Below are 25,236 nucleotides of genomic sequence, written 5' to 3' on the forward strand. Positions count from 1 at the left end.
TAGGCTAAAAATTACAAATGCTTTCAGTGGTTTGCTATTTTGTTTACCTATAAAAACAATAATAGACATTTTTTTTCATTCCATGTTGCTGTTATGGCAGCCATGGCAATTGGGATGTCAGATTTAAGTCAAAGCTCATAGATTCCGAGGTTTGTGTCATGCAACTGGTGCAACACTGAGATTCCAGAAAGATAAAACATATATGTCTGTTAATTAAAAAAAAAAGCATTTATTAAGAATAATTATAAAGACACTCATGCACGCACGCATACATATGTGTGTTAAATGGACAAAAATTTTGTATGAACCTTTGTTATGATAAGGTACAGCAAACTCAGTATTATGATATCCATTTGATGAACTAGCAGTTAATGCAAAATTTATTTACACAGATTTAGCACATTTTAGCTATATTCAACCATCAATTTGACATAAAGATTTAGCACAGATTTAGCCATATTTTAAAAGCACCCATTCTAAGCCAATAGACTATAAATTTAGCTCGTTTTTAACAGGCAAAGAGTCTAGTAAATATATATATATATAATATATGCATATATATATATTATATAAATATATGCGTGGATGTATACTAGCAGAGAAATCCGACGTTGTTGTTGGGGATTGAAAGTGGTTCAACAAATGATCCATCCTCCTATACTTTTATTGAAATAGTCCATTTTATAATCATATCAATTGATTGTCTGCTCTAGTCACCCCCGCCTCCACAGTGTACTGGGAGAAAGCTTCATATGCATCCCTGCAATGATTTAGTTCACAATACATTTTAGTCTACATTGTACTGTAGAGAATCTACTATTGATTTTGTAAAATTATCTGTAAATAATGACTTCACTTAAAGTTTAAAATGCAAAAGTCAAGTATCATGGTTTAATTGTGCTCTAAACAGAAACATATATTTTGAACGCGCCCCTGTCTTATCAAAGAACAACTGTTGATTTTATGAAATTATTTTTACATAATCACTTGAATTAAAGTTAAACATGCAAAAGTCAAGTATCATGAATCAATTGTGCTCTAAAACCAAACATTCATTTCGGACAAGCTCCTGTCTTGTAAAAGAAATTAAAATTGATTTTTATAGGCTGCGCCTCTCTGCTTGTGTGGTGATAAAACTTCTCAAATACATTGCATGTGATGTTAGTTTGTATAAAAGGGTAAACTTTGATCAAAATCAGACTTACTTCTTTAATCGGATGTTTTTGATTATCAATTTTCAATACTTATCAGACACATTTCAATACAAAACCTACATAGTCCAACATCCGAAACATATGTAACCAAACAGATAAAACGGTAATAAAAAATAAAACACATATTTGCTCTGCAATAGTATTGAGCACTCTCTTCAGGTTTTTACTAATTACCAGTTTTAACAAATATATATATATATATATATATATATATATATATATATATATATATATAAAAATGAAATTGTCTTTGTGTGTGTCCATTTCCCTATCAAATTACTATGTCAATTTTCAGTCTACAGACTCGAGATTTAACATAAGGGGTATTGAGATTTAGGAAAATCTTTTTAATCGGTTTTCGATCAGAAATTTAGCTGTCAAGGGGTCAAAGTTCAATGATATGACCTTTGAAAACTCTACCAAACTCCTCCGCCAATTTTGGGTCTAAACACTTGAAAATTTAGATGTTGGTGCCTTGGACATGGATCAAATGTTTTAACTTGATTCGAGCCCAAAATAATAAATGTTCAGGGTCAAAATTGGGGTCAAAGTTAAAAAAATTTTGACCTCTCAGTCAATTTTTGGTCTAAACATTTGAAATTTTACATAAAGTGTATTCAGACATAGGGCAAGCTTTTTAATCAGTTTTTGGCCGAAAACGTGGCTACTAAGGGGCTAAAGTTAAAAACATTTGACCTTTGTGGTCAGCAATCATGCATAAAACTAAATATTATCAAACGAGATCTCTGACTCCACCAAAGTAAAGTAATTGTTACTATTCACTTCTCTTATTAATCAAAGTTATGCAGAAGAAAAAAATCTCACTGTTCTAAAGGAGAATGTAAAAATCAAAACAAAACTCATCCTAGGTGGTTGAACTCGTTTAATGAGAATCTCAAGTTCACAAACGGTTCCCAGTCGCTTGTATGTTCCCATCAAAGGAGATGACATTAGATTTTTGCACTTCTTCCAGGGAGGTATCAATGCACCTTTATATACAGTGCCTGATCTTTTCAAACTGTCACTCATATAGTACTGATCAAGATCAACATGGCTTAACTGGTGATCTAAGGAGAACCAGTGTGTCAATGTGATTATGCTGTATATAGATTATGTCATACATAGAATGTAAAAACCATATAAAAGAATCAGAAGGGACAAAGAAACGATAAAGGAAATATAGTTCCTACTTTAATTTCAGATGCTTTGCATTGAGATTTTGGTGCTTATTCAGATTGGCACTTATGGCGCCAATTAAAAGTGAAGAAAATACAGAAAAGTCTGTATCATGTACGTATCGGTCACAGAATGAAGATGAATAATAAAATCACTGGTAAAAAATGGTAAATTTATTTTTCGAAAAAAAAAACAAAAACAAAACAAGAAAAAACTACTTGATCAATTTTTGGGATTTTTGGGATATGACATCTTCATTCCGTGACAAATAGGTACACGATAAAAGTTTTTCTTCATTTTTGTGTATTGCAATAAAATGCCAATCTGAATAAGATTTTTGCCTAAAATGGTCTTATGTACCATAGCATTTAATAATATGATAACAGGGAATTATAATCGATCAACAGTACTGATAAAAAGTACTAATAAAAAGAGAGAAGGTTGTAAAAATTTATGCATTTTAAATAAAAGTAAAAGAAAAAAAAATCAAATGATGATTCACAAAGACAAAACAGATGATGAGGGGAGGTTCTGTTATGATTTCTCCATTACTTATGACTTAACTCAGTTGTTCCCAAATCCACCCGTATGCCCGACACTGATGGTCAGTATGCAAGTCTGCTAGACCGTTTTCTCACAACTTGCCCTGAGTTATGTTTATCTTCCGTTCTGTTCCCACTGGGATCTTCTGACCATTCAGTTGTGTCAGTTAAAATAAAAACAAAATGTAATAAGTCCTCCAATATACTTCTTCATCATACAGTATATTGATACTCTATGGATGACTGGGATAGCTTTCATACATTTATATCAGATCTACCTCTGCATTCCATGTTTAAAAATAATGTGTCCTCCATAGTATCAGACCTGACAGAATGGTTAATTGTAGGCATAGACCACTTCATACACTCCAAAAAATTCCAAACAGTCAGCTGTGGTGCTGTCCAGAATGTGCTGCTGCCATTGCGCACAGAAATCCCTATTTGCATTGCTTCCAACATAATAGATGTACTGAGACAAAAGCCACCTTCAGTACTGCCAGCAACCACTATAAAAGAGTAATAAAGAACATGAGAGAGTTGTATGCTCAGTCCAAAGTAGCTGAGCAGCAGCTTGGTTCTCACCAATTTTGGCAAATAACAAACAGGGTCCTGAATAGAAGTGTGTACTCTATCCCAACCATCATCAATGGACCTGAGGTAATCTCATCAGCATTGAACGTAGCCAAACTCTTTGCCAAACTCTTTGCAGCTAATTCTACCTTATGTAATTAGGGCTGCAAACTCCTTGTATTTCCTCCTGTGTGACATGCTATTCAACATATAGATATCTGTGCGTGATGTTACCAAGCTAATCAAAAACCTCAATTCCAGTGAAGCAACTGGCCCTGACGGCATTCCTGTTATAGTGCTCAAAAAGCTTCAACCAGAACTAGCTCCCATACTTACAAAGCTGTTTAAGCATTATCTTAAGGAGAATTGCTTTTTTTTTTTTTTTTTTTTTTTTACAAGGGTGTCACAACTTATCAAGGCCCAGAGGCCACTCGAGGATAAGGGTTAATAGGTATACATTAGTCATTGTGATTTTAGCATAGTAAACAGTGTGAATTTTGAAACTTGGATTACTTAGGGGGACGATTCAATTAGAACTTGTTCACATTGGACTTTTTCTTTTTTTTTTTTTCATAGTTATCAACTCATTATCAAGGCCAACACCCTGGAAAACCTCATCAGGTGATTAGTCTTCTCCCTCTCAATAGAGACCAATCAGTCTCCTGTTCGTCATAAGTTGCTGGAATCTGTGCCAAATAAAGAATTAGTCAACTCCCTCAGCAAAAAAATAACCTCTGCGGTTACATGTAAATGGATTCCATTCTGCTAGATCTACAGCAGATGTGCTAACAGCTATATCTCATAGGATTACCAAATCTCTCAATGGAGGCCTTTGATAGGGTATGGCATAAAGGTCTACTCCACAAAATCTCCAGCTATGGTATAGCTGGAAATGTCTTTTCAATTATTAAATCATTTCTCTCTGATAAGTTTATAAGAGTAGTGGTTGATGGGCAAAAATCAGAAGTTCACAGTATTAATGCTGGAATCCCTCAGGGCTCCATTCTGGGCCCTACTCTCTTCCTGATCTACATCAATGATCTCCCAAATCACACCCTAAGATCATTTGTAGACATTTATGCTGACAACACTACCATCTATGGCAACACTTCAAAGGCTGTAAATGACCAAGTTCTCTCTGATTCTCTCTCCTCTGATCTTTATCACGTGATGCAATGGGGAAAAAGGTCACTGGTTAATTTTAATGCATCTAAAATTAAGCTTCTATCTTTACATCATCACTGCTCTGATCCCTGACTGGCATCAATTGAAATGAATGGCTCTCACCTTGGGAAGGCTCCATGTTTTGACATGTTTTTGATCTGAGATGGAACACATATATCAAATACATTGACAAAGCTGCTGGAAAAATGGTGGGATTGTTCTACCACTCCAGTAGATATCTCACTGCTGATCCACTTCCCTACCTGTATAAGAGACAAGTATGTCCAAGGATGGAGTACTGTTGCCACATCAAGGCAGGAGCTGCTAGAAGCACTTTATCCTGCTTGACAGAGTTCAAAATAAACTTCGTAGCCTAGTGAGAGATACCCTTTTCTCTTCCCTGCAACCTCTTTCTCACAAAAGCGATGTTGCAAGCCTGCCTCTGTTTTACCATTATTTTCATGGCAAGTGCTTGTCTGAGCTCCAATCTATGGTCCTTCCTGGCCTGACTTTCACATAAAACACTCGTCTAGCTAAAACCACTCCCCCACTCTTTATCTGTGCCTAAACCTTAACATAGATTCAATGAACAAAGCTTATTTTTTAGAACTGCATGCCTGTGGAACTTTGTTCCTTTTTCCTGCTTTCCAACTGACTACAATATGGTTGTCTTCAAATTCAACATGAACAAATTCTTGATGAGCCATCCCCTTAAGTAATCCAATTTACCAAATTTCCACTACTAACGATTACTATGATATTTTCCCATGGACTATTGTATACTCATTAACCGTTATCTTTGAGTGGCCTCTGGGCCTTAATAAGTGGTGACTCCTTTGTATAAAAAAATAAAATAAAAGCAGCACTTTAAATGCATGTAACATTTAAATCTCATATTTTATAAGCAATAAACGTATGACAAAAAAATTACAGCTTCATAAACACATACAAAATCTACTGAATTTGGGTGCAAGAAGGCAACAAGCAAAAAATTGAATTTTAATTGGATGAAACAGGTCACATGACAATTCTCATTTATGATGAATTTTGAACGATTTAAATTGATTCAGGTTTTGTATTACTAAATCATTCACATACGTTCAGACAAAAAAAATCTCAGACTCAAATAAAATAGCCAGCAAAAACTTTTACTCATAATAAGCAATTTGCAATGAACATTGAGCATTTTTTTAACGCATAGTTTCCTAGTTGAAGATGGACTTATATTGTCATGTGATGAAGCTGTGCATGCATGACAGCTGGTAGTCAAAACGCACTGAATGATTGGGGTGAAGCTTTCAAAACTGATGTCGCTGGTGTCGAAAAGTCAAGTACTTGATTCTCACAATTGCTAAAGTTAGAGCGCCTGTCAAAGAACAGGTCACATATATACATGCCAGAGAGAAGGCAAAAGTGGAATAGAAGCAGCCAGCCAGCAGGCAAAGCAACATTAGATGAACTTGTTGTTCAATCCACCCACTCTACTGTCCATCCTCTCTGTCTTCAGCTTGGCACATGCACACAAGGCAATCATAATGAAAATAATATTTTTTATATTTTTATAAAAAAAATGAATTTTGCATTACAAGTTTTTCTGAATGATGAAAAATCGACCGGCGTGCATGCGACTACACCACAATATGCATCATAAATGCAGGTATGTTGATTGTACCTATTTACTATGCCTCCCCACGGGACAGAGTTAGACACCAGGGTCGTTTTTTAACGTGGAGAAAAGGTACAAAAATAAAACTTGTCTCAGTCGTGAAGGATTTCTCCTCCACCGAAAGAGAACAAGAAATAGAAGTGCAGCATCTGAAGAACAGATACTACACTTTGATCTTGTCCCGAATTGAAAGTGAACAAGAGTTTTGCCTTGCCACTAGTGTTGATATCAATAGAAACTCATTGTATAGCTGAATTCTATATAAGTTTTGCAAATAGTAAAATCTTACTGGATAAACCTGGGTACTCAGGGGCTATCGCATCAGGAAAAAGTCAGAGATAATATTAGCTGAGCCTGCCAGGTGTTTAACAGTTGATTGAAAATGGCTGACATTTTATAAAACTGTGAGGATTTGTGGCTTGGTGTTTGTAGAATGGACTATGTGTAGCGACTCGTTACAAATATTAAATGATTGTACAAGCAACATTTTGGTTCTACGTACATCCATGGTTTACACACACGCAATTTTCGCGATCGTAAAAACTTGTAGCAGCCAACAGCTGCTACTAACAAGCAGAGCTACATCTCACAACTTCGAGATTTGAAATTCATTTCCTCCTGGCTTGCCCAATCACAAGCCAGCTCTCTATCACGTGACAGAGTATATAAAAGGCAAAACCTGAAACCATTAACCCTTTTTTCTAGCTGGTCTGCCCAACAGCAAACATCGCCGCGGGGGGGGGGGGACTTTGGTCCCCAGGCCTAACGTGAGTACAAAACAAGCTTCCTTTCAAACTACTACTTGCTTCCACGTGCCGTACCCAAACGAACATTCTTTGTCATGCTAAAGAACTGTTCTCAATGATACAACTCACACGCACTCATTACCACTCGGCAACACGCTGAAGTGTTTGGCCTTTCTTTCTTTTTACCAGTTTCCTTTATACCGACGGCTACTAGCTATAAACACATGCACGCACCTAAATTCTCTACATGGAAGTAACAAAACAGCGAGAATAAACATTTACCCTTCGATTTCATTTTGCCTCAGTCAAAGCAAGATTTCTCTCTCTCTCTTTACTTTGCTTAATGCATTTAATTCAAAACCTATCAGACTAAATACAAATATATATATATATATATATATATATATATATATATATATATAGAGTCCTAGCGTCCATACAAGAAGTTACCAACATTAACTTTATTGCGAAAATATTCCTTTCTTGAACATTTTAGCTTTATCACTTTCATGACTCTTGTGCTAAATCAGCACACGCACAAATAAAAATACATCAACACAATAATAAAATTCGCCTTTCTTATATTGTTAAATAAAAGTTATATTGAACTTTCAAAATTCGTCTTTGTCTTAATGCCATTTCTGACAACCTTTTATTATCATATTTTTGTGTGGGGATTGGGAAACGTTTACCTATGCTCACATCACGACCGTGATACAAGGCATTGGTGAATGTCGACCAAGCACCCCACATATGTATAGTGTTATGAACCGAGATGATGTGCAAACACAAAGGATATGACAGGATAAAACGATTCATATTACTTGTTTTGACCGGACCATTGTTCTCATCTTAAGTGTTATTTGTGCATTGTTTCAGTCGGTGTAGATCTCACCCTTCATCAAGCATGTTGGTTGTTATCTTGGAAAAGAAAAGAAAGAAGAAATATTACTGGCTCCATAGAGGGTTTCATATTCTTGGAGTTAAAAAACCATCTTCGGAGGCAGTAATTTCTCTCCTTTCTTTTCAGGTATCAGTGTCATTGGAATGCAGTCATGATCGTTGATTACTGTTGGAATCTGAGGAGAGACCTCCCTATCCGCTGAGCATTCCAGACGTTTGAAGAAACGGAAGTTCAAACACTGAAGTTTGAACAATAGTGAAGCAACATGCCATTTATGCGCACTTACCTTTATCAATGCCCACCATTGGGTTTACAGTAATTGATGTTTCTATCAAGTAATTAATATATGCTGTTGGCAAAACATTTTTTTCTCTTAAAATCATATTTAGGATAATATGTGTTGACAAAAATCAACTGATTATGGCACAAAAATGTAATCGATTTTGTCACAAGATTTGATTTTTTTTTTCAAATCAACTTAGCATAAAAACCTGACCTGATGGAAAGAAACGGATGCTATTTTTTAATTCAGTAGTGCAAAAGTAACCTTTTTTTTTATTTTTTATTTTTTAAATTACATTTTCATCCCAAACAAGGCACATTGCCACTTTGGTGTAGGGGGCTACTATCAGGGGTAACAACTACTGAGGTACTATGTAGGGATTTGGGCAGCAAGATGTCGGTTCACATTGCACTTGAACTTCTGTACGTCAGTACAGTTTGGGAAGCAGAGACCTGAAATCGAATTCCAAAGTCTAGCGGTTCTGGGGAAGAAACTACTGGAATAGAAAGATCTTTTACATCTAGGGATCTCTACAGTGTGGGGGTGGGATTTAGCAGCCTGTCGGGTTTGTCGAGGGTGTTCACGTCGTGGGGGCACAAGTGCTTGCAGTTCGTCAGAGCATTCACCATTAAAATACTTGTAGAAAAGGCAGAGGGATGCAACATTTCGTTGATGGGACAGAGGCTGAAGCTTAGATGCCAGTTCAGGGCCTATCAGATTTGCGACTCTCTTTTGAACCTTGTCAAGGAGCGAGAGACTAGTAGCAGATGCATCAGCCCAAATATGACAGCAATACTCCGTAAATGGGCGAATGGTGGCCTTATAGAGGTACAAAATACTTTCGGGTGTTAGTAATTTTCTAGCACGGTAGAGAGAGCCCACCTTCCTTACAGCGGCCCTGGCGATGCCTTCAATGTAATTGTTCTAACTCATGTTTCCTGTGAACGTTAGGCCAAGGAGTTTGAAAGATGTACTCTCAGATAAAGAGTCGTTGGCCATTGCTATAGGTGGTAGAGAAGGTTTCTTGTAATTATTGAAGGAAACTAGTTTAATCTTGGCGGCATTGAACGTGACCATCCATTTTTTGTCCCCATTCCACTAGGACCTAGGGTCTACATTTCTACAACCTAGTGACTAGGTTGTAGAAATGTAGACAACATTCAAAAAGTAAAAAAAATTGTTGCCAAGTGAAGATACCACATCTTTCTTGCCGACGTCGTCCAGCCTGCAAAGCAAAAACCGGAAGTAAAAAAGAGCAGACAATCTTGACTATAACCCAACATTTATTTGGAAAAAAAAAATAAAAATAAAAATAAACAGATAAATAAAAATAAAATAATAATAAAGAACCCGCTAAAATAAAAACAAGAACAATGGTTCTTATTAGAATTCAACCTAATTACAAAAAAAAAACAAAAAAAAAAAAACAAAAAAAACAAAACAAAAAAAAACAAAAAAACAAAAACAAAAAAGAACAAAAGGACACAAAAATCTTTGAGGTACGTACTCGTCACGCGTATTCCAAAAATCACGTAAACTGATCAAGTATTTTTATTTTTAACTAAGAGAATTTTTTTTTTGAGTAAACAAAAAGGAACTGTCTCATGTCGCCATCTTAAAACAAACAAGAGGGCAGATAAATTCACAATAATTCAAACTTGCGCGATCCAGCCTTCTAATACAACTGATTTCACATTAATCGCTTTAAATCGTTTAAAAATGGATTTTCTTTATAAAAATGAAACTAATACGATCAATTTATATGATTTTTGGAATATGACGTTTCCGTTCCGTGACGGATGATGTGGATGCGCACATAAAGATTTTTCTGCATTTCTGTAATTATTTTTTAATTAGGTTGAATCCTCAATAAGAACAAAAAAATTTGTTTAGTTAATTAAAATGATGTGCACTGTGTTTGAACCCGGTTCAATGGATGCAATATGTACGCCTGTTTTGTCTTATGGTCGCGCGCGATCACCATGCCGTTGTTGTCGCTGCTGCTGCTGCTATCTTTCACGATGCGATGTGTACGTTAGCAGGTGCTCCTCCTCCTCCCCGTGCACACAAAGATGGCGGCCCACGAGGATCGGACTACACCGATAGTGGACATTACCGTAACGGATGCCTCTCCTCCGATCCACTCGCCGCTCCCACCCCCGCGGATAGAAGTGTGTGGACCACCACCGAATAACCAACCGACACCGATTGATCTACAACAACCGCCGGATGACATGTGTCAGACGGATCACTTGAACAAACAACTGTTGGAAGCCTTCCTTAAGCGAATTAACGATTCATCTAGGTTTCGGTCGGAGAACAGTACCGACCCTTTGGGGGATTCCATGGGCCCCAGGGACGACACCCCCGACACCCTCACATCTAACACAGCTGCCGCGACAGAGTCTTTTTGAAAGCGACAGCGTTAATCTGCCTGTTTAATTCGATAAGCAACCAAATAATAATAATAATAACAAACAAACAATAAAAACATTGTTTTTAGGGGTGGGGGGTGATTTAATCTTCTTAATTTTCCTGGATTTATCTATTCCTTTTTTACTCCCCCCCCCCTCTCTCACTCACAACAAGAAAACACATTGTCTTTCTTTTCTTTAAATCAGTTAATTCATCATTTAAAACCGTAAAAAAGCACAAAAAAAGACTAAGATTCCAGCCTCTCGCTCTTCGATCAACATCACCATAAGAGGAACCGTCAATATATATATATATATATATATATATATATATATATATATTCCATTAACTGTTTTTATTAAATAATACTTGTCATTGACGACCCTTCTATTTCCACAGACTCCAAAACCTGCGAGAATAACACATTCCTGTAATTTTAAAAAGCTGCAGTAAATGACCCCCCCCTCTCTTCTTCACTCTACCATAACATTGTCACTGTTTTTTTTTTTTTTTTCTTTTTGGGATTATATTTTTTTACACGTAACTTCATATTCGATGAATACGCAACATATCACCGAACTGGTTTTTTTTTTTTGTCACATTAACCGAACCGTATCGCTCTTTTTTAAAAATCTTTTTGTTTTGTTCAAATTTTGTTGGAGAAAATCACATCTGGTCTATATAAAAAAAAAACCATCAAAGTAAGTAGCAAAACGCATTTCTGATTTTTTTTTTGTTTATTTTTTCTTTAAGAAACGAAAAAAAAAAAGTAGGGGTTGCAAAATAAAAATACGAAATAAAAGTACCTGAACGTACGTTTAAGTCGGTACTTCTGCAGTTTACGGATCGTGCTGAAATAACATCGTTACGTGCAAGGGGGAGATTTTACGCTGACATAGGGTGTTGAAACCGATTTTCGGTTTGAAAAAGAAAAATCTGTTCTCATATAGAATACGGACCGTGCTGAAATAATAACGCTTGGAAGCCCATTCTATGCACTTATCGCGCTGAAATAATAACCTTGTTATTTAAACCCATTTTTAATATGAGGACGGGGGTTTGTAACTATTCTGTACTTTCACCTAACAATTTAATAATTATAATAATGATAATAATAATAATAAAACAAGATACTGTAAAACTTGAAAATACTATTAAAAAAAAAAATGCGCGGTATGCGAGAGTGGGGGCTTTGTTAATTGTTCCGTACTTTCATCTAACAATTTTATAAACAAAAGATAACATGAAGATTGAATTCAACTTGAAAATCCTACCCCCCCTCCAAAAAAAATAGCACGATCCTTGAAATGCTGAACTGTTTCACAAACATCTTGCATTTCAGAATGGATAAAGCCCAGACAAAATCTCTCGTCGATACGTAATTTGTATAAATACACATTGAATTATTTTGGTGCTTGTGCATTATTGTTTTTTTTTTTTTATGTTAATATCGATCGAATAGTTATAGTATAATTATTATACAAATCAAACAACAAAAACGGGGGGGGGGCCTAAAACTTAAATAAATAATTGTGAAGTATTTTTCTGTCGGCTCTCGATGTACCTGGTAGAAGGCATATTGGTATATTATACTAATGTGCCTTCTACCCGGGCAACATCGGCTAAATACGGCTACCAATTGGCAATATACACAAAATACATCTAGTTTATCTACTGGAGGTGCTTGTTAAGGTATTGTTGACAAATTGATTTTTGAAATCTATCGTTTTAAGAAATTAAAAAAAAATATTACGTCATGTCGAAAATAGTATTATACCCCAAAATTACGAAAATTCATCGAGTAGAACAACAAAAAAAGTATATCGATATAGACAACAAATATTGCAGCCATAAACAAGTAATCTAAAATATTCGTTTCGGAGTTATGTCCCCTGCGTGTAGACTTTTAGTACTGTTTACTTTATAACGTCTAAGGAAATGCGATTTTACCTAATTTTACTCAATTTTCGGTAAAAATTACTTTTCTCTGTAAATAACTGTTTACTCGATGATTTTTCGTAATTTTTGGATATATTACTATTTTCGGCATAACAATTAAAGTACGTAATATTGTTTTTGCTTAAAACGATATAAAAAAATTGATTTGTCAACTGTATCTGAACAAGCACACCCGACTGGATAATTTTTTTTGTTTTTTTTGTTTTGGAAATTTGTATCTATTTCGCCATGACACATGTATGTAATGTTTTCACCTGAAATGCGTTGGTTTAAAAGATCGCCTATGTAAACAAGCACGATTTACTCAACCGGGTTAGTACATAAATAAATAAACGAACTTTTTAGAAATCGTATTTACAAAAATAATTTAATTGCGAAATGAAATTCACCAGAATGCTTTTCGGGTTATTTGTAAACAAATCAGCATTAAAACAATTTTAGGATTTAAAACGAGGGATAACTTTCGTATATAATTCAACGTATAATTATTCTCCATATTCATATTATTTTTGTGTTTTAGGGCAATTAACATATTTTTGCCATGGCAGATAAATCCGTTTTTTTTTTTTTTAAAATAAATAATACTTATGCAATTACGGTTGTGCTATTTTATTTATTTATTTTAGATAGGATTTGATTTTCAAGTTAAATCTGCACTAGTGCAGTAGTGCACTTATTGATCCGTGCTGAAATAATAACGCTATTATTTAAAAAGCTATTCTTAACATGGGGAGAGGAGGGTGTTTTGTACCTATTCTATACTTTAACCTTACAACTGAATAAAAAAACATATAATAAAACTTTAATTAATCTTGGAAATACGATTAAAAAAAAAATAATGCGGATCACTCAGTAAGTGCACTACTGACTGCACTAGCACCGTTTTGTTTAATAAATGGTTAGGTGCAAATATAATGAACAAAAGCCCTTTTCATCGTCATGGCAAGAATGGGTTTCTATGGCTCGTATTCAGCACAGACAGCACCGAAATAACACAAATTAAGGTTCTTATGCAGTTAAAGTACCGTGTTATTTTTTATAGTATTTTCAAGTTAATTCAAGTTTTATAGTATCTTTTGTTTATTAAATTGCTAAGTGAAAGTACAGAATATTTACAAAGAAGCACCCTTTCTCATGTTAAGAATAGTTTTCTAAATAATAAGATTATTTCAGCACTTACCTTCTCTGCATAAGTACCGGATTTTCAAGTTGAATTCATTTTTTTATGGTGTCTTTTGTTTATTAAATTATTGGGAAAGTTCTAAATAATTTTCTATTATAAGAATGGGTTTCTAAATAATAATGTTTATTTTTTCAGCATGGTCCGTATTATTCTGCATAAGTACCAATATTTCTCAAACAAAATTACTGATCATGTTTTCCGTTTCAAACGAAACATCGTGTATTTATTTTGCTAAGAAAATGGATGAAAGTGCGTTGGGGGACCACCCGAAGACTTACCTTTAAGAAGTTGATTACGGGGGGGGGGGGTTTAAAATAATAAGAAAAAGATACTTTGTCAGAAATTTCGTGAAAATAGTGAATAATTCCACCCCATCTTTCCAAGCTTATAACTCCTCGAAAAATGCAATTCAAGCCCTATTTTTTTTTTTTTCAATTAAAGGAGCAAGGACCAAGGTTTCATTAAAAAAAAAAAAAAGTGTTTTTTTTTTAAAAAGGTTTTAAACTTCGGACTTTACAGGTAAATTTCTAAAAAACAGTACATTTTTTTTTGTTTTAAATTTGAATATATTATGTATTGACCTTTTCTCTTCAATTTGTGAGTAAATAATTATTTACTTTTCGGTGTCTAAATTAATTATTATTAGACATTTCAAAATGGGAGGCGTGAATTATTCGACCCCCTGTCTTTCCAAGCTTATAACTCCTCGAAAAATGTAATTCAAGCCCTAATTTTTTTTTTCAATTAAAGGAGCAAGGACCAAGGTTCCATTAAAAAAAAAGAAAAAACAAATAACGTGGTTTAAAAAAAAGGTTTTAAACTTCAAACTTTACAGGTAAAATTCTAAAACAACACTGTTTTTTTTTTTTTTAAATTTGAATATATTATTTATTGACCTTTTCTCTTCAATTTGTGAGTAAATTAATTATTTACTTTTCGGTGACTAAATTAATTAGTTACTTTTTAATAGACACTTAAAAATGGTGGGGGGGCGTGAATTTAAAAAAAAACGTTTGTCTAAAATATTATATTCGATTTATTGGAAAGAACATAAAATTTCACATTGACCCTGAAAATATCGTAAAAAAAAGAATCAATAGAAAAATTTTGATAGATTTTTAAAGATTAAAAATTGAAAAATATTGAGTTCGGAAAATTCATTACTGTTTTTAAAAAAAAATATATTTCTATTACTTTTAAAACAACTGTAATAGTTTATTTTGGAAGTATAATCCATAAAGAAAATAAATAACCCACTTTTAACAGAGAAATTACGAGATTTTTATATTGTATTCGCAGTTTCGTGTTAGGGGTGTCAAAAATTCCTACAAAAATTCTGATACTGCTACGGCTCTCCCCTCATGTTAAGAACGACTTTCAGAATAAACAACAGCCTGTGGAGGTTGGACAACCAGTGCATATTGACCAAAAAATGACTTAAGCAAAATCTCAGATTATCTTTACATGACGATGCTAATCTTTACGCGAATTTGTTTACATGTTTAATCTACTCAGATAAAAAAAAAAAAAAAAAATGTCGCTTGTGTCGTTATGCCGTCAACGTTTGTAATTTTCTTGTCAAAAGAAGTCGTCCTACGAGTATTCGATTTCTAATTTTAAAATTATATTCAATTTAAAATGGTTTAACGATGTAAAAGTATTCACAAAGATTTAATTATTAATATCGACCAAACAAATGCAGAAATTATTTTAATAAACAAACATATTTTATTAAAATCAAATTAAATATTTTGATCCATAACAGAATCTCCATCAAGGAATGTGTTTTTTTTTTACGCCTTCTTTGCGTATTAGCCAGGCGCAAGGCACTGACTGTCACAGGGACTCAACAGAGACACCCAGTACTTGACCTTGTTTCCTGACTAGGACAATGAACGCCGTTTTCCCCACTCCCACCACATCCCACCCCCCTAAACTGGGCACTATTGGAGTGCTTCAGTGCCATATATGCCAATGCAATTGGATTGGGTTGACTTTTGTCTGATGGGTTGAGGGTACCGGATTGACAGTTTCTAGCTGCTGTTTCCGACTGATAGTACAGGAGCCCTAACTCTTTGGTAGCACTTAGAGCGGCTGTTCCATTAACAGTTGCATAATATCGGGATGATTGTAGTGCCATGCCGCACATGGAAAGGGACCCTGCACTCATCTCCGGTGGGCTTTAATGAGGCCACAATCATGTAGATAGTCAGCTGATGGTCGACTTGTGTTGCATGTCTGATATTCTGCACAGCTACTTGTCCAGCACCTCTCCCCCTATCTGAAACTTTTACAGACATCTTGCTGCTCATCTCCCTTCTTATTATCCATGCAACTTATGTCCCTGATAGTAGCCCCCCCCCCTGCTTTAAAGTGGCACTGTGCCTTGTTTGGAGTTAAAATTGAATAAAAATGTACCATTTTATTGGTGGTAATGCCTGGCACGTTTCTGGTCTGGTATTGTTATATGATAAAAGTCTATTGTGTTAAAAGCACGGTTGCTATGAAATTTAAAGTTGGTACTAGTGCAGAGAGTGATCCGAACGTAAATGATAACGTTATTATTTAAAAAGCCATTCTTAACATGGGGAGGGTGTTTTGTACCTATTCTATACTTTAACCTTACTGAATAAAAAAATATATCATAAAACTTTAATTAAACTTGGAAATACGATTTAAAAAATAGCGCGGATCAGTAAGTGCACTAGCACCTTAAAGTTTAACGGTTGAAAGACCGAACAAGTTCAGATTTTTCTTTTTTTTTAAATAAACATTATTTTATTAAAATCAACAGTTCTTTTAACATAGTAGATTTATCGGTGCTAGTGCACTTACTGAACCGCGCTATTTTTTAAATCGTATTTTCAAGTTTAATTAAAGTTTTATTATGTTTTTTTTTTGTTTTTTTTAATTCAATTGTAAGGTTCAAGTAAAGAATAGGTACAAAACAACCTCCCCTGCTCATGTTAAGAATGGCTTTTTAAATAGTAACGTTATTATTTACGTCTGGATCACTCTCTGCAATAGTACCGATTTATCATATAACAATACACGCCAGACCAGTGTCCTTCTACTAAACCGGAAATTACCCTCAACAAAACATTTGAGAGAGACGTGTCGGGCATTACCACTAACAAAATGGTACGCAAAAGAAAAAAAAAGAAAAGATTGTTATGGATCGAAATATCAAAGTTGATTTTAATAAAATAATGTTTATATATATATATATATATATATATATATATATATATATATATGCACTTGTTTAGTCTATAAACAATTAAACCTTAAATTTCATAGTGCTTTTAACACAGTAGACTTTTATCATATATATATCCCGCTCGGATAGGGTCTGAAAAAAAGAGTATTCACTGTAATAGACCCCACTTTGTCAACTAAGCTCCAACCCCTGTCCCATCGTCGCAATGTTGCATCTGTGCCTATATTTTAATGGAATGTGCTCGGATGAGTTCTTTACACTTGTGCCCCCCCTCGACGTACATATCCCCGACAAACCTGCTTAGCAACAAAATCTCACCCCTTCACTTAAATGCCAGAAAGCTTTCTACTGTAATCTTCCATCAGACAGCTAGACTTTGAAATTCCCTTCCTGTTGCTTACTTCTCTGACTGTACTGATATGCAGAAGTTTAAATGTATCGTAAACCAACATCTTGTTAATTTTTCCTAGACATGGTCCCAAATAGTAGCCCCTTATGTCCAAGTGGCGACATGCCTTGTTTGGGGTGAACGTGAGTAAAAATATATATTGGTACTTGCCAAGTACTGCTTAGGCAGAATAGTACGTTTAGAATTGAACGAAGATACCCTCCTCTTAAAACTCTCTCCTAACTTCAACACTAACTCTCGGCTAGGGATTTTTATCCTGGGCCCCCCAAATCAAGAGATTAGACTAATCCTGTAATGCTCTGGTTCCTGTTTATTTTGCGGTGGGAGTTTAGTTCTAGGAGGTCCACCCTTCAAAACCTTGCCTCCTCTATGTCAGAAGACGTTATTGCTAACCGCTTGAGGCACCCTTACCGAGGAATACCGACTGGGCTGCCCAAGCACCTTTTGCAGGTCAAAGTGCCTTTCCTCTGGGGTGCTGACGTCTCAATCCCACTTTCAACCCTGGTGTCTAAGTTCTTGCACTGGGAGAGAACTGAAAACCCCCTCCCGTCCCGGAGGTATTTGGTACTTATGCAGAATATGGACCATACTATTTTTTAGATAGGATTTTCAAACTAAATTCAATTTTTTTTTACGATATCCCTTGTTTGTTAAATTGTTAGATGAAAGTAGAGAATATTTAAAAGAAAGCCCAAGTGCTTGTGCATTATAATTGGATCTTAAAAAAAAAACTGCATATTTTAAGTAAAAACACTGTTACGCAATTAAAGCTAATATGCTTGCCAGCCGGTTTGCCTCGAACTCCACACTGGACCCTTCCAACCACCCCCTGCCTGACTTTCCTTTGCGGACAGATGCCACACTAGACGATCTAAAAATCACCCCTGCTCAGGTACATGCTATCATAAAAAATCTTGACACTTCAAAAGCATGTGGACCTGATCTCATCCCAGCTGTGCTATTAAAAAAGTGCTCAGCTGAAGTAGCTCCAGTTCTCTCCAAACTCTACAACAAATGCCTTAATGAATCCTGCTTTCCGGGCTGTTGGAAAACCACTTCTGTGGTACCAATATTCAAGAATTCTGGCAAAAGAACTAACCCATCAAATTATCGCTCCATTAGCCTCCTCCCACTTTTCACCAAAATATTTGAGACCATAATTAACCATGCTCTAGTCCGGCACCTTACAGATGCTAAACTTCTGACTGACAAACAATATGGATTTAGACAAGCCCGTTCCACAGCTGACATCCTCACTGTAATCTCTGAATGTATATACCATTCACTGGACAAAGCGGGGGAGGGCAGAGCGGTAGCTCTAGATATATCTAAGGCTTTTGACAGGGTATGGCACAAGGGTCTCCTCAGGAAAATTAAATCATACGGTATCACTGGTAGAATACTTAACATAATTAAATCCTTCTTAGATAAGAGAAAAATCCAGGTTGTCCTCGACGGTCGAACATCTAAACAGTGTGATATAAATGCGGGAGTGCCTCAGGGGTCTATTCTTGGACCTCTATTGTTCCTGATATTTATTAATGACCTCCCCGACAACTGCCTCTGAGATGGGTATATATGCTGATGACACTACACTCTATAACAAGCATGACAGGAAAGCAAATGAACACATATCTAAAGAAATGGCAAAAACACTAGAGGATGACCTCCAATCTGTCGTGGAATGGGGACATAAATGGATGGTCACATTCAATGCTGCCAAGACTAAACTAGTTTCCTTCAATAACTACAAGAAACCTTCTCTGCCACCAATAGACATGGCCAGTGACTCCCTGTCTGAGAGTACATCTTTCAAACTGCTTGGCCTAACGTTCACAGGAAACATGAGCTGGAACAATTATATTGAAAACATTGCCAGGGCCGCTGCAAAAAAGGTAGGCTCTCTCTACCGTGCTAGAAAACTACTGACACCTGAAAGTATCCTGTATCTCTATAAGGCCACCATTCGCCCATGTATGGAGTATTGTTGTCACATCTGGGCTGGTGCGTCTACTACTAGTCTATCGCTCCTAGACAAGATTCAAAAAAGAGTTGCCAATCTGATAGGCCCTGAACTGGCATCTAAGCTTCAGCCTCTGCCCCATCGACGAAACGTTGCGTCCCTCTGCTTGTTCTACAAGTATTTTAATGGTGAATTCTCTGACGAACTGCAGACACTACTGCCCCCATGACGCAGACACCCTCGACAAACCCGACAGGCAGCTAAATCCCACCCCCACACAGTAGAGATCCCTAGATGTAAAAGATCTTTCTACTCCAGTAGTTTCTTCCCCAGAACCGCTAGACTCTGGAATTCCATTCCAGGATCCTGCTTCCCTAACTGTACTGACATGCAGAAGTTCAAGTGCAATGTGAACTGACATCTTGCTGCCCAAATCCCTACATAGTGCCCCAGTAGTTGCTGACCCTGATAGTAGCCCCCTACACCAAAGTGGCAATGTGCCTTGTTTGGGGTGAAAATGTAATAAAAAAAAAATAAAAAAAATTACGTATCATGTTGAAATTAATAAAAAAAAAATTCCCAAAATTATTAACCATGGAGTAGATCTGTAGCAGTGTCAGAAATTTCGTGAAAACTATTGAATAATTCTACCCGCCATCTTTCGAAGCTTATAACTCCTCGAAAAATGTCATTCAAACCCTAATTTTTTTTTTTCAATTAAAGGGGCAAGGACCAAGGTTTCATTAAAAAAAAAAACACAAAAACAAACAACGTGGGTTAAAAAAAAAAAAAAAAAAGGTTTTAAACTTCGGACTTTACAGGTAAATTTCTAAAAAAAAACACTACTTTTTTTTTTTTAAATTTGAATATATTATTTATTGATCTTTTATCTTCAATTTGTGATATATAAAACTTTGGTACATAAATGAATTATTTACTTTTTAATAGACATTTGAAAATGGGGTTGGGGGGCATGAATTAAAAAAAAAAACGTTTGTCTAAAATATTATATTCGGTTTATTGGAAAGAGCATAACATTTCACATTGACCCTGAAAATATCGTAAAAATAGAATCAATAGAAAAATTTTGATAGATTTTTAAAGTTTAAAAATTGAAAAATACTGAACTCGTAACATTCAATTAATTTCATTACTATTTTTTAAAAAATATTTCTATTACTTTTTATACAACTTTAATGGTTTATTTTGGAAGTATAATCCATAAAGAAAATAAACAACCCACCTTTCAAAGAGAAATTACGAGTTTTTTTATATTTTATTTGCAGTTTCGTGTTAGGGGTGTCAAAAATTCCTACAAAAATTCTGATACACCTAGTAGATCTGTTAGAATTAAAACGTTTTTTATATTCTCAATTACGCCATTTTTATTTTGAAATAGCGAAAGTGAAAACAAGGGAGGAAAGTCAGTTTGTTATACGGAATTGGCCGCAGTAGAAGTAACCGATAAAACTGCATTATTCGATCAATTTTATTTTTTCTACTCTATCAAAAAGAACTGTTTTAAGACGGAAGTTCATCTTCAACGCCCCTCACTCTCCAAAATAATCCCGGTCAATTTGCGCTAAAGACTTATCTTAAAAACGTTGATTTCTAGGCGTATTTGTGTCTGTTATGAACAAATGTCGGCAAATGTGTATTTCAGCGGCGTAAATTATTTGACAGACAAAAATCTATAAAAATTATTTGTTTTTATATAAAACACATTATTAGACCCTAAGACTGAAATAAAACCCGAAAAATTTAATTTTTATTATTTTTTCAACATTTTTAATTAGACTAAATGTACAACAATCGAGACCGCCATCTTGTTTGGAAAATTTAGCTTTTCTAAGGCTTCACAGATTGGCCTTTTTGAGGCCAAATTTGGCCTAAAAAAGGCCAAAATTTCAAAACAAGTTGCCGGCCTCGATTGTTGTACATTAGTCTAATAAAAAATTTTGAACAAATAATAAATTATTATTATTTTTATTTTATTTATTTATTTTTTTTTTCGGGTTTTATTTCAGCCCTAGGGCCCCTAGGGTCTAATAATATTTTATATAAAAACAAATAATTTGTATAGACTTTTGTCTGTCAAATAATTTACGCCGCTGAAATACATATTTGCCCAAATATCATACTTAAGTTTGTTGCCGACAAGTAGTTTTTTATGATATTAAGCCTTATTATCCAATATATTCCGCGCGTGCAAAAACAAACGTGGCCGTTAGTGAAAAAATACGAAATAAAGCGGATAATGAAGATCTTAATATCAAAACTACTCGTCTGTGACAAATTTAAATGTAATATTCGTTCAAAACACCCGAATACTCATGGAAATCAACTTTTCAAGGGTAAGTCTTTAGTTGGTACTCTAGTGCAAAAAAAAAAAAAAAAAAACTTCCTTAATCCTACCACTAACCCTGATTTGGGAAATATTTAGTACTGAAATTCTTTGGTGCGGCATTCTGCACAAGTAACAGTATTTATTTATTTATTTATTTATTTTTAACAAGTTTACATTTTGATCTATCACCTCGTAGTCCTTCTAGTCTTTTTTTAAAAGTCCGTCAAATAAATTACTTAGTTCTCTTTTTTTTTTTTAAATCGATATTAAATTAAATTTTTTAAATGTTGCTTTCTTTGTAAATCTTAAATTGCAATCTAGTTTTAAAACTACAAATTAAGCAATCATATAAATAGGTACGTGAAAGAAAAATTCAAAGTTAACATATCTCAAAATGAAACAGCTCAGCAGAAAGAGTATGCAGAGAGCATTCTAATGATACTTGAACCACCTCTGTAGGACAAATAATAAGAAAGTTACAACAATTCTAAAGCTGAAATTTGAGGCTAATTTTTGACAATAGAATCAATGGATTTCCTTAACAAAGTTGTGACCGATATCAAGATTTTTCACAGTTATTTTGTCATAACTTTCTTATTTCTTGTCCGATTTCAAAAAGACAAATATCACTGGAGAGCTTATTGAATGGAGAACAAGAAAAATATATTTTGAAAGTTTATTAATGAATTATTTACAAGATTAAGAGGTGAAGGGGGATGCTGGGGCGGAAGATGTAGTCAATTACTTAAGGCAATATTATCCCCGCATATGAAGTCTGCTGCTAATGCTGATTTTTTATGTCAAAATAAACTGCAGAAACACCAATAAATATAATTTTTTTTTTTTTACATTTCTCATAAACTTTTAGCATATAAATTAAAATTTCGGGTTTGTATTACTACTGTACACATAGATTCGAAAAAGTTGTCAAAAAAAACAAATATATAACAAATAAATATTATCAAAGGCAAGATAAGTTACTTTTCTACCTAACTGGATATATTTTTCGTGTTTTTATTCAGCTCGAATACAGTGTTTATCGATGTATTGGAAAATTCAAAATGGCGCCCGACACTCTCTTTAACACGGTAAGTTTAAGAAAAGATGTTATAAATAATAAACTAGACAAAATACTGTTAGAAATTCGCTCATTATATGTTACCGTGATATAAGTTGGCATATATTCGGTGTTTTTTTAATAGTATTTTGTCTAGTTTATTATTTATAACACCTTTTCCCAAACTTACCGTGTTTAAGAGAGAGTGGCCGCCATTTTAAATTTTCCAATACAACGGTAAACACTGCATGTTTTTCGAGCTGAATAAACATGTTACATTGAATAAAAACAAAAAATGTATCCAGTTTTGTAGAAAAGTAACTTATCTTGCCTTTGATAATATTTATTTGTTATATATTTGTTTTTTGACAACTTTTTCGAATGTGTACAGTAATACAAACCCAAAATTTCTTTTAAATTATTAAAACTTTTAGAATTTAAAGTTTGCAAAATGTGCATAATAAAAAATATATTCATAAAAGTTTTATTTTTTAATTTTAAAAATAACTCTTGTATTTGTTTTAATTGTAAATTTGTTTATTAGTTTATTATAGAAAAAAAAGCAAAGTAACAAAATGGAAGAAAAAAAAAGCAGCTCGATAAAATGATAAAATAGAAAAAAATACATTTTGCCGGGGAGAAATGTTTTGGTTAAAAGAAAAATAATTTAAATCCTAAAAGTTCATTATGCTGAAATAAATTTTAATAATTTAAAAGAATTTTTTTAGCCAGCCGTAGTTTGGCGTCATTGCCGTTGTTGGAAAATATTTGTAAACAAAGTGCGTAGGTTAACGATATGGCGTTAGTGAAATTTTGAAAATTTTCGTAACGGCTTCACATTTTAGGTAAACTCAAAACCAATGAAGGTAAAGTCATATAGGCTTCATATTTCGCACAAATAAGGTTTAATATCTATATTAACGAATATATATAGTTTCAAAACTATTATAACTTACCTTCAGGTCTAATAATAATGATTTAAATGACACAAAACTTCACTTCAAAATTTTTTACACTTCTACTGAACGTATGGAAATAATTCAAATACCAGCATGTAGCGAAACATGTGTGCTACCTCATAAGTATCCCTGCGGTGTAGTTAACCCCCCGGATATAGGTGGTAGGGGCAAATTTATGACACATACCTCAGTGCACAGAATTACGGCTTACTCAAGTTACCAATGCCACTTAACCCTCGCAAAAGCCTTGGCATTTTCACATACCTAATATAAAAATTACATCTTTTAAATAGAAAATGTATGATACTGAAACCGCACTTAATCACGATCACGACCTTCGTAATGCCTTAATATTACAGAGGGCAGTGTTAATCAACTATTGCTTTCTAAAATTCACTTTTTGCTAAACGTACTTACATTTCTATTTTATGTTTCGATCTAATCTTATTTTTATATCGTTTATGTCGACACTAATTGATCTTGTCGGTAACACGTTGGCTTTAACTTTAATTTATTTTTTACTAACATTAAAGATACATCAATCTCGCGTTGCTTTTTCTTGTCACAGGTGTGAAGATAACACGTACGTTTATATTACATAGTGCTTTTTCTTGTTGACCGACCAAATCATCATATTTTTGTCTCAAGGTAAGCGTCATTGTCACAAATCTATTATATAAAGGTAAAATCATATTTTCTGTGCAGGTGAGACTAAAAATCACAAACTACACAAGATCCGGGCATTTTGCATTATAAACAAAGCGAAAATGCCCCCCCCCCAAAAAGGCCCAGAACAAATATATAACAAATAAATGTTACCAAAGGCAAGATAAGTTACTCTTCTGAGAATTTTATTTTTGTTTTAACTTATTTTAAAGCATTTATTTACTTTGAAACACAAGTACCGTCTAATGTTTTGTTAGGACAAGAAAAAATGGCGGAAATGAGATGGCTATCTTTGGAGTTTTGATAATCACTCAAAAATTAAATAAAATACGGTTATCCTAGTCCTTTTGTCTCCCAATTTTTCGTCTGCTAAAATTTTAATCACGTGATTACGATGTAGCGACGATAAAATAAGCTATTCATTCAAGTGTCGCTTACGATATTAAAAATCACTTTATTTGTACTTATGCATTTATGTTACCGGGCTGGCGGGTGTTTTGTAACTATTCTGTACTTTCACCTAACAATTTAATAAACATAAAGGATAGTGTAAAACTTGAAAATATTATTTAAAAAATAGCACGGTAACATAAGTGCATAAGCACCACTTTATTTTACATCTTTTACATCAGGAGGACCGTTTGAATAAATTCACAATGTTTTTGTTTTTTATTTATATAATTACAAATTTAAATCATTGTGAATTTATTAAAACGGTCCTTTATCTCGCTAAATCAGTCCCCCCCCCCAAAAAAAAGAAATTTATTATGTCTAGCCTACAGTTTATCGCTAA

At 34.3% G+C, this 25,236-nt stretch overlaps 1 protein-coding gene across 8 annotated transcripts in view; it reads left to right on the top strand.

Moving 5' to 3' along the window:
* Nucleotides 1-9,758: 9,758 nt before the first annotated feature.
* The window catches only part of LOC145269365 (nicotinamide riboside kinase 1-like), a 66,498-nt gene continuing 51,020 nt past the window's right edge, over nt 9,759-25,236 (top strand). For 2 of the 8 annotated variants that reach the window (XR_013865018.1, XM_080125056.1), the window contains exon 1: nt 10,167-11,381. Coding sequence is in view for 3 of the 8 variants with exons in the window: in XM_080125056.1 (XP_079981182.1) it covers nt 11,134-11,381 (248 nt within the window). In the remaining 5 variants the exon portion in view is untranslated. Of the gene's footprint in view, nt 11,382-21,498; nt 21,769-24,050; nt 24,426-25,236 lie in introns of those variants that run through there. The other 6 variants (XM_080125078.1, XM_080125095.1, XM_080125093.1 and 3 more) reach the window with 5 other exon arrangements.

Source organism: Euprymna scolopes, chromosome 4 (genome assembly GCF_053919585.1).
Source record: "Euprymna scolopes isolate OS-2025 chromosome 4, ASM5391958v1, whole genome shotgun sequence".
Classification (NCBI taxonomy): domain Eukaryota; kingdom Metazoa; phylum Mollusca; class Cephalopoda; order Sepiida; family Sepiolidae; genus Euprymna; species Euprymna scolopes.